The sequence below is a fragment of the Lampetra fluviatilis genome, chromosome 32 (genome assembly GCF_964198595.1).
Source record: "Lampetra fluviatilis chromosome 32, kcLamFluv1.1, whole genome shotgun sequence".
NCBI lineage: Eukaryota > Metazoa > Chordata > Hyperoartia > Petromyzontiformes > Petromyzontidae > Lampetra > Lampetra fluviatilis.
This window is the reverse complement of record NC_136306.1, coordinates 11,733,934-11,744,343: the sequence shown is the minus strand read 5'-3', so window position 1 is coordinate 11,744,343 and position 10,410 is coordinate 11,733,934. Positions and strand designations below refer to the sequence as shown.

The following is a 10,410-nucleotide window of genomic DNA, read 5'->3' as shown; positions in this document are numbered from 1 at the left end:
AGCTGTCTGCTGAACGTCACGGATCTACAGCGGAGACTCCGACACGGGAAGGGTGCAATTGACCACGTTCGGAATACGATCAGTCCCGGTGTGAAGTGTACCGCCCTCTGTTAATCCACTGCTGGATGAAGGCTTCCCCGTGCCCATCTTCAGACATGGGGGTTGTTTGATCCACACTTCACCACGCCAGGCCCAGTTCACCCGTTGTAAAGGCGCAGCCCTGCAATTGCTAGCGCACGCCACTGTTGTATAAATAATAAATACAACATGTATGTACTATATACAACACTACCATTCAACGCAGGCCAGACGATTTGTAAGCTATTGGAATTACCCACACTTTACCCCGCCACACGCAGCCGGCTTCATCGACTGCGGTGAACCAAATCATCCCGCAGCGCCGGTCGACAGCAGAAGTGGCGGCCACCGCACGACACTTGCGTGACCACCGTCGCGACAACCGCCGCACCAGGAGATCGAAGCGGTGACCTCTGGACTGCAAGTTCAGTGTGCCGGGCCTTGATCATCCCTCGCCTTGTCGCGACACAAACAACATCCACAGAGCGCCTTGACTTGTGACGACAGTCGCAAGCAGAGCCCAGCTTGAGTTCAGCTAGTAATCTTTATTAAAATCAACACAAGCCTTAATGCCATTATTTACATACATCACGACCAATGGCACAATATAGAAGCTGTCAAAATATACCGGTAGCTAGCCGTCCTCCTACTCTCTAAAGTACAAGCACGGGGGTTATTGTTGTTATTATTATTATTAACATGACATACCTCAGCCCACACGGAGAACAGACACGCACACACACACACCTTGTGAAACAGGATTGAACAAAGCGCCGTGGCCAGGGTTAAATGCATGCCGCTTGTGGCGAAACAAGAAAATCGAGGCTCCGTTGCAAATGAAGACGGCAGGCAAAGCAAGTGGGGTGGGGGGAATCGTCAGCCAGGGCGAAGCGAAATCTGCACAGCCCAGCGGCCTCCTGGATGGAGGAGGTTCAACTCCGCCCAGCTGCGAGCAATGCCCCGTCTGGGCCCTCCGCGTCCAGCGAATTCCTGTCGAGGGGTGGCCGCGGGCGACTGCGGGGCAGCTCCGGCTGGTGAAGTGGAGGCGCCCGCAGTCGTCCGCGGGGGGGGGGGGGGGGCTCGAGAGGGAGAGGGGGCTCGAGAGAGAGAGGGGGGGGTGCCCAGACGCGCGGTCCGACCTCGGATGAGCCGCGCTTGCGCCGCGCGCGGCTGCGTCAATTCGCGTTGATGAAGTCGGCAGCGAGGAGCTTTGCTCCGTGAGTCGTTCCCTCCGCGGGGCCCTCTAGAGCGCCCCCTGCTGGAGGCCTCGGCGTCAGCGGTGGCACGAGAGAGCAATCTCAGGTCTGCGCCTTCACCGGTTTCAGCGATTGAGTAATGCCCTTGAAAACACTGACACTGCTTAGCTTCATGAATTATTGGGTAGCACAGACCTTGTCATCAGGACCGTTTTCAAGGTAATATTTGTGATATAAGCATCGTAGAGCATCAGAGTAGCACATTGAATGCATACTAATGTTGTGAAACGTTGTTTTGAGAAATGTCATAGGTTATTTTTTGGGTAACGTGCATCACAGTATAAGGGATGTTGTATTTATAGGGCACTGATTAAATGTCTCGGCAGATCAGAGGGGCCTTAGCTTCTCAACCATTCCAGCGACCTGCTGCTGCCCTAGCCAAGGGCACCCCTCGCCGCTAGTGGCAGCTGCCCCTACGCAGCTGGGGGAGCCGCAGCACAGCCCCGAGTATGATCATTCTGCTGCTGAAGCGACTGCGATGAGAACCACGTTGCAAAACAAACCCACAGGTGTCCTCCTAGATGCTCGCCGAAAAATAATGTGTTCAAAGTGGTTGATTAAATATGTTAAAACGGCGATTTATGTAGAAACACAGGCCTTATATTTACCGTCTTTGTCTCTCAGAAATACATTTATAACTGATAACGTCATACTTGAACACCAATGGCAATTAACATAAAGATTGTGCTTCCGCGGGTTCGTATGTTTGCCCTGTACATTACGAGTTAGTGGTACGGTCCGGTCGAGTTCACTTGCCATGCCATTAAGTGCACACAGCTGGAAATGCTCATAGCGGGAACAGGAGACTTGATGAGAAACACAGCACCACGATACAGCGACAGCAAATTAATAAATGTTAACAATCAAACATTACTATCAGTATCACATTGGTTTACAGAACTGAAAATAAACTTTCTCGGAAAAAACTGAAGTTCAAAGTCGTGCTGGTAAAGTCGTCTTCCGTGATGAACCCATTGAATGACGCCAGGGGTCCCAAGAGAGAACCCTAAACCTCTATACCGTATTCATTCCCCTTCTTATCAAACTGTGGTGACATTTACAATTCGTTTCGAGTGTACATTCGGTTGTGTTTCTACTGGCAGGGAAACTCAAACGTGTGATGCTTAAGAACAGTGTATCTAACTTACTGCGGTGACTCCGTTTGTTTCCAGCGTACACCCTCTTTTGTATGATAAGTGATTAAAAAAATGATTTACAGAAAGCGAGCGTTGTGATTCGATAAATGTTTGAAATTCAGCGCCACAATTAGATGCAATAATCTTGTTTTTTTGGTACATTCACGTGTAGTAACCGAAGTTCTAGGAACGAGCGTGTGCGGAGTACACGTGACCATGTGTTTCGTGTGCGGAGTACACGTGACCATGTGTTTCGTATGCGGAGTACACGTGGCCATGTGTTTCGTGTGCGTAGTACACGTGACCATGTGTTTCGTATGCGGAGTACACGCGGCCATGTGTTTCGTATGCGGAGTACACGTGGCCATGTGTTTCGTGCTAACGCCTCTGGTGCTTGAATGGATCGTGTGGACCCACTTCACAAACGAGTCACTTTCTTACGCGCTTCGAGCGATGCGTGCATCGTGGGCTTAAACATCATTATTAATCATGAAAAACAATGATTCTGTTTGATGCAGTGTTGTCTTTGATTTGCTCCAAAATTTACGAACATTTCAGTCCAGAAACGAATGTGCCATGAAGTGAGTGCCATGCCACGTGGGAATTCCGATCGCGCGGTTCTTGCGCTGACAAAACGCGCTACTAAGTGTGCGCCTAAGAGCCCATCGCAGCAATGCAGCTGTATCCGAGTGATATGTCAATGACAATGATCTGCACACGATGTTACGTTTACGCGTTCAAAAACAGAGCGACAGACCCACAAAATACCCAAAAAACAAAACACATTCCTCGTCGTGAATCGTGACGATTTGCACAATTGGCAGAGGAGTTAATCGCTGCACACTGCGCGCCCTGATGATTGCTAATCACACGTGTACGGTGCTGTGTGGGGGGGCATGACGCCTGGAGTTGAGAAACAGCGGTGAAAAGAAAGGGCAGATGTTTAAAAACAAATCAGCCTTGGCAATTTCGAGCAACTTTGCGTACATCGCGTGATGTGAACTGTGAACGGCTTCACATTGCAGAGAGCGAGAGATCTGTGTTTACACGAGCTGGAGTCACGCAGCTGGTGGCGTATTAAGTCGCGTCTGTGCGACCTGACATGCGGTCAAATTGTACTTGGAAGAGACGGGGGTTCGATTGCTGTTGTCTCAGCGTTGATCAACTCCCAGCATCGTCTGCAGGGCTGTGCAATTACACGGGTTGTCAGTGTTGGCTAATGTCTGTTACTTAGCCGTAGTTTTCTAGACCTTCGATCGCGTAATTCCGAGCAGCTAAATTGTTCGTAATGTTGCTGCGTGAGTCAGACTTTAATCCCCGCACATTTAATCCAGTGGAAATAACCTTCCTGGGCTTTAACCACAATGTTTTAAAATTGCCACGATTCACAACGTGAGAACGGTACATTAATTAGAATGCATCATTTGATGTCAAACTCATTCAAAGAAGGGTTGTTTGTTACCCAGGCCCATTGCTGTGCTCGTGGCTATTCCAGACTGTTGCTCCAAGCTCTCAATGCGGTTTGATGATCAGAGGGTACCTAGGACCAGTTCTGATATCACTGAATTGAGTTCGGGTTTCTGGGGTTCGTAACACGATCAACTATAACCGCCGCTCCACCACATCTTGATTTCATCATTGGAATTTAGTTCATGGAATGCCACGTTACTTGAAAGAGTTCATCTTGCTTGTGGCTACGTTGACGTCTCGTGTACGCAATCGTAAACCGTAGCATTTGGTGGAACAATTAGAATCTATGAAGTTGGGTTGCACAAACAAATGGTACTTGCACAAATGGAATTAATGTGACAATTGGTTTGTCATCATTAATCATTAAAAGGAGGTACATGCATTTCCACAAACAAGTAACAACATTTTTAATTTAAGTCCTAGTGAGACCAATGAGCTAGACTTGAAATAATGTAGTCTAGGCCTCAATTAAGCAACACGATGCTATAAAGATGTACTGTAGAAGTCACTTTAAAGGTGCAACGCTTCCCTCCAACACGAATCAACGGCTTTAGTTCAACTATCCAAACGAATCGTGTGAGCATATTACACATTTCAGTTTCAAGTACACTGGTCTGTGAAGTAAGTACAGGTTCGGCTTTCAAACACACCGGGAAAAAAAGACGTGAGAAATAATAAGACCAAGTAACAATGGAACACGAAGAAATGCAACAGGAGTCCAACATCTTCTTGGTTCTTTCGGTGAAGTCACGTAGAAGGGAAATAAGAAAATAAGAAAAATAAAACATCATAAAATTCTCACGACGTTTCGGCCACAACGCAAGCAGCCGTCCTCAGGTGAAGAACAGAGCTGTCGGAAAGACAGCGTCATTCGGACGCATCTTTATCGCATCATTCGGACGCTGTCTTTCCGACAGACCTGTTCTTCACCTGAGGACGGCTGCTTGCGTTGTGGCCGAAACGTCGTGATATATTTTTTATTATATTTTATTTTTATTACTTTATTATTTCCCTTCTACGTGACTTTACCGAAAGAACCAAGAAGACGAATCCCTGCAGTCACGAAAGCTTTAAAGAGAAGTCCAACAGCGAAGCTACTCGCAATGCCTCTTGACAACCGGGCGGCACACAACCCGAAGCGAAATGCCATCGGTTGGATTTGTTTGCGCAGACAGACACGCAGGTGACACAAGAGCGGCGTTTGTCCGAGGACGCCGCGGCTCCGACAACTCGGCATGCGGGACGGGATGCGCGCCTCGCAAAACGTAAACAAACTCCAGAGCCAGCGCCGCATCCTGGCGTTTGCTATTGTCGCTTGGCAGGTCCGCGTGGCAGCGGTGCCACGACGCGGCGAACGAATCATCAACATCATCAACATCATCATCGTCGCCATCGCCGCCGTCTCCGTACAGCCCGAGCAAGTGTAGCGGTGACTCACGCGCGCCAAGTGTTGCCCACGAGACGTCGATGTCGATGTTGTGTGTTCAATTGAACATTTCTACTAACAGTCGTCGCGTTTACATTTCCCCTTCTGCCAAAAGATTCTTGGGGGGGCTGTCACCCCACGGTCGTGGTCACTCACGCGGTGTTTTTTTTTTAAATATCCCAGCGGCTGTGAGGACTTTGAACTTCTTTCGCACCGTACGTGGCCAACCGCGCTAATCGGGAGGTGCGGGCTTGCGAGATTCGCCAGCAACGAAGGGGGTCCACGAGCGGGGAGGAGGTTTGCTCGTCGACCACTCCGGACAGCCCCCCACGGTCACCGATTAACCGATGGTGCCAAAAGCCACAGAAAACCCCGCACTGCCGTATGCTCATTTAACACCACAGGAAACAACGCGCGGGCCCGGCTCATCCATACCGCCTTGTGATTCGCCACAACGGTGCTCTGATACGGTGCGTCGCGATTCCCGAAGATGCTTCGTGAAGATCGTTTGCCACGGGGACGAGCGATTCTAAACGTCGCGAGTTCCATCGGCAGCAGCGCAGATTCTCATTGCCGATGGTGCAATCGGTGATCAGGTCGAGACTCTCTCTGTATGTACACCGGACAAGTCCGATGAGCGATCAAGATAATTATTTTTCACAGATGTCCAGTAGGAGCGGGTCAGAATGGTAGAACGCAGCGTTGGCAAGCGGTCACTCATGCTTACAAGCGACGCATCGAACCGTGCCTTGCACGAATCGAGCACGTGTGCCTTACGCAAATTGTACACAAAGGTCCACTTCATACTAACGGGACGGAGGGGAGAGTGCAAACGAGATACGGGCAGGCGAGAGGAGAGGCAGTGCAAGAACAAGGCCGGAGCACACTTGGCATGGAATCACCCCCCCCGAGTGGTGAAAGGGAATCAAATCGTCCGGGAGGAGGAGTGTGGGGAGGTGACAAGGAAGCGATGTGAATCACCACAGTGAATCACCACAGTGAGTCATCAGAGTGAATCACCACAGTGAATAATCATAGTGAATCACCACCGTGAATAATCACAGTGAGCCATCAGAGTGAATCACCACAGTGAGTCATCAGAGTGAATAATCACAGTGAATCACCATAATGAATCACCACCGTGAATCACCACAGTGAGTCATCAGAGTGAATCACCACAGTGAATAATCACAGTGAATCACCACAGTGAGCCATCAGAGTGAATCGCCAGTGAATAATCACGGTGAGTCATCAGAGTGAATAATCACAGTGAGTCATCTCAATGTTGCTGGCGGTAATAAACAAGAGACTGCTCCACGTGCAGCGATACCTCTCTCAGTCGAACATTGAGAACTCCCTTGCCACGTCAACAGACGCAGCAGCAGCAGCAGTAGCAGCTCGAGTCGTGGGACTCCTCAAGTGGCCTCGACTGATGGAGGTCTGGCTCAGAGCCGAGGTGTCCCTTGCTCTACAACATCGTTCACGTCCACCCGGACTCATCACGATTGACTCACATAGCAGCACTGGATGTTAGCAGTCGCGTATTAAACTTGTCTTCATCAGAGCTGAATAATGATGTTGTTTCTCATATGTATTCCAATTCCACGTTGTGTTATTTATTTACAGTGATGGGTGTTTTCTTCCTGGTTGGTCAAGTTTCTGTTAATTTATGTTTACTTTTAAAACGGTGTTTGAAATGAAATAAAATGTTTTATTGTTCTGTTGGTGCCACTTATGATTTCAAAACTTAACACATTGATGTACAGTATCTTTAAAAACTTCAATAGGAAGTTTTGTTAACGGAAGTCTGCAGAAGCTGGGCACTGATGAACTCTCGTTACTTCATTACACCTTTCAGCATTTAAATAATTCAATCTATCACTCGGAGAAAAATAAAAGTTTAAACGGAATTCAAATGTCACGATAAGAAAAACAAGTTTGTTTTCGGTTGATATTGCTTTAGAGTTTTGTGTCGAGTCATTGGTCAAGTGACAACATCGCAGCCGCACGATCGCCAACTAAACCACGGCGCGTTCGGCAAGGGGCTCGGAGACCCCCAAGGCGATCGCGTGCAGTGACGGTGGTGGTCTCGGATCGAATCGTCGGACAGCCCCCCACTGAACGCGGACTGCCGGTTGCCAGCGCCGTTGGATGCTCACCGCATCACGACCGCACGCGGGACTCGCGTCTCGTCGTTCGCTTGCTCTCCGCAAGGCGCTTCTCCTTTTCACAACAGCGAGGCGCCCTCGCCCTCCTCCTGTGACGCCTTCAGCTTGAGAGAGAGAGGGCAACATCACAGCTGCTGCTGCTGCTGCGGCTCTGCGATTCAAAGCCAATCACGGTGGTGCACTGCTGACTTTGAGAGTTCCCGAAGGAATCTTTCTTTGCCTCGGGGCCATGACGACACCAACAGCGCAGACGCAACAGAATTGGGTGGAGGGGAGGGGGCAGAAGCGACGGAGCACAAAGGGCCCTTTGCTGCAGGTCTGCACCCTGCGCCGTGCAAACTCGCAATGCCGCAAGCAACCGGACGCAGTTGAAAGGAAATCAAGAACACGATCGACCGTTAATCGCACGAAAAATAAAATCTCCCAATGCACGGGCTGATCAGCCCACAACAAGCAACGTGCTAATTGGGATGCAGCGTCGAGTACAGATGTGGTCAGATAAAAGGCGTTGTGGGTGGTACGGCATCGTGGGAAATACCCACAATGCGCTGGAAGCTCCGCGGAGAACACGAGATGCTCGTGCAGCAGCATGACCTCGCCACAGGACCAAACACAGCCGAGGCAGCCACGCAAGGACGGCTGCCACGTTCGCCCGCGCCACTCTCAGGGTCTCTCTAACACGCCGCGTGCGTCACGCGCGTCCCTACGAGCATCGCTCGAGACGTGGCGGTCGCAGACGCGGCGACTTCGCAGCCCCGACGCACGAAGGTCTGAGGATGTCCCAGTCCCAGACGTGCCCGGTTCCGTGCTTTTGTTCCCCCCACCCCGTCGGTGAGTATGGGTCGTTCACTCGTAAGGCTAAAGATTTGGAGAGAATGGTGGGGGGGGATTGGTGGGGGGGGGTTGTGGGGGGGGGATTGGTGGGGGGGGAAGACAAGACGGAGGCTGAGTGGTTCGTGGCGAGATCCCCCCCACCCCCCTTCCTCCTCTTGGCTGCCCGAGCGAGGCTTGCGCTCAGCGCGCCGCTGCCACTCCGCGCCATGGAAGGGTGGCGCTTCCATGGGGACGCAAGCGTCGTCCTCGTCGTGGTCGCTGTGTGGGGCGGTGCATGCACGACAGATACAGCGCCCGAGACACGAAAGCTGCAGCCGTGGGATCGGTATTTTCCGTTTCTATGCATGCAGTACAATATATAATTATATGGTTTAAGAGGCTCTTTAGATCGATAACTTTATTGCAGGTATAAAGAAGAAGTCTCAAAAGAGTAAAGCTCGGGTTAAGCCAATAAAGGAAACATCACATCCTGAGGTTGAAAGGTGAAACGTTTAGCGGCGAGACCCTAGGATGTGGCACAGAAGGCCGAGAACGAATAATAAGTCAAGTTTCAGGAAGGAAGCGAAACGAATACAACGAGGGATTCACCCACTCGCTCGCTCGCGAGCTCAAAGTGAACTCCTCTTCAGGCCGGCGCACGCACGCACGTGACAGCCGCGGCGATGTCGCGTCCCGCAGGGGCACGGCCCGGCGCACGCGTGCTCCCAAAGTCAGCGTGCAGCATTTCAGAACCCAGTCGACTGCTTGGACTCCCTCTCTCTCTCTCTCTAACCCTCTCCCTAACCCTCTCTCCAACCCTCTCGAACGCTCCCTCTCGCCGATCTGAGATCCCCGCGGCGCGAGTCCCTTTCAGAGCCCGACGCCAAACCCGCACCAGAGAATGCCAACCGCGTTTGCCGGTTTCGAGAGACTCGCGTCCATTAAATGCGACGTAGGAACGCTCGTTTGCCGCACAACAACACACATCGTAGACAAAAATGGGAAAATAAATTCACGTTTTAAAACAAAACTAAAGCAACATTTCGTATGACAGTATATGTTGCTGTCGTGTTAATCATTGCTTGCAAGGGTGTGGAGGGCGGTCGCGTTGTGGGTGCCCGCGGTGTCGCCCACATCGGCCACGTTGCCCCCGGTGGGCCGAACCGCAGCAGGGAGGACAAACTCCGCCAGATCCCCCTGTAGCCTCGCGCATCCATCCCCCCCCCCCCCAATTCAATTCGCTTTCTCCAAAACCCCCAGCGCTTTGCTTTTGCAAAAGGCCCTGCCGGTGTGAATCTGCCGGTGTGAATCTGCCAGTGTGAATCTGCCAGTGTGAATCTGCCGGTGTGATTCTGCCGGTGTGAATCTGCCGGTGTGAATCTGCCGGTGTGGCTCTGCCGATGTGAATCTGCCGGTCTGAATCTGCCGGTGTGATTCTGCCGGTCTGAATCTGCCGGTGTGAATCTGCCGGTGTGAATCTGCCGGTGTGAATCTGCCGGTGTGAATCTGCCGGTGTGGCTCTGCCGATGTGAATCTGCCGGTCTGAATCTGCCGGTGTGATTCTGCCGGTCTGAATCTGCCGGTGTGATTCTGCTGGTGTGAATCTGCCGGTGTGGCTCTGCCGGTGTGAATCTGCCGGTGTGGCTCTGCCGGTGTGAATCTGCCGGTGTGGATCTGCCGGTGTGGCTCTGCCGGTGTGAATCTGCCGGTGTGAATCTGCCAGCGGTTCCCGCTACAGTCCCAACCCCTCCCCCGCCGTCCCGAATTATTACCGGTCTTGTCGCGCGTTTGTTAAATTATGTTTATTGTTGTTGTTATAGTTTTTGAGTGCGGGCGAAGTTGGACCGGGGGGGGGGGGGTGGGGGGCTTATTGGTCGTGCTCCTCTCCCTCCTCGTCGCTGTCGCGCATGGTGACGCCCGCCAGGCCCCCTCCCTCGTTGACGCTCGCCGTCGCCTCCTCCACGATCAGACGGTTGCGCACCGTCTCGTACGTCTTGCTGTTCAGCGTCACGTCCAGCACGCCCTGCAGCCGGAAGTCGCGGAACATTTTCTGGAAGGGAAAA

General features: G+C 51.6%; 1 protein-coding gene across 16 annotated transcripts in view; it reads right to left on the bottom strand.

Moving 5' to 3' along the window:
* Positions 1–603: 603 nt before the first annotated feature.
* LOC144943769 (calcium-dependent secretion activator 1-like) overlaps positions 604–10,410 on the bottom strand; it is a 366,726-nt gene continuing 356,919 nt past the window's right edge. For all 16 annotated transcript variants that reach the window (XM_078871583.1, XM_078871587.1, XM_078871581.1 and 13 more), the window contains one exon: positions 604–10,397. In XM_078871583.1, coding sequence (XP_078727709.1) covers positions 10,215–10,397 — 183 coding nt within the window. In that variant the 3' untranslated portion in view covers positions 604–10,214. The remainder of the gene's footprint in view (positions 10,398–10,410) is intronic.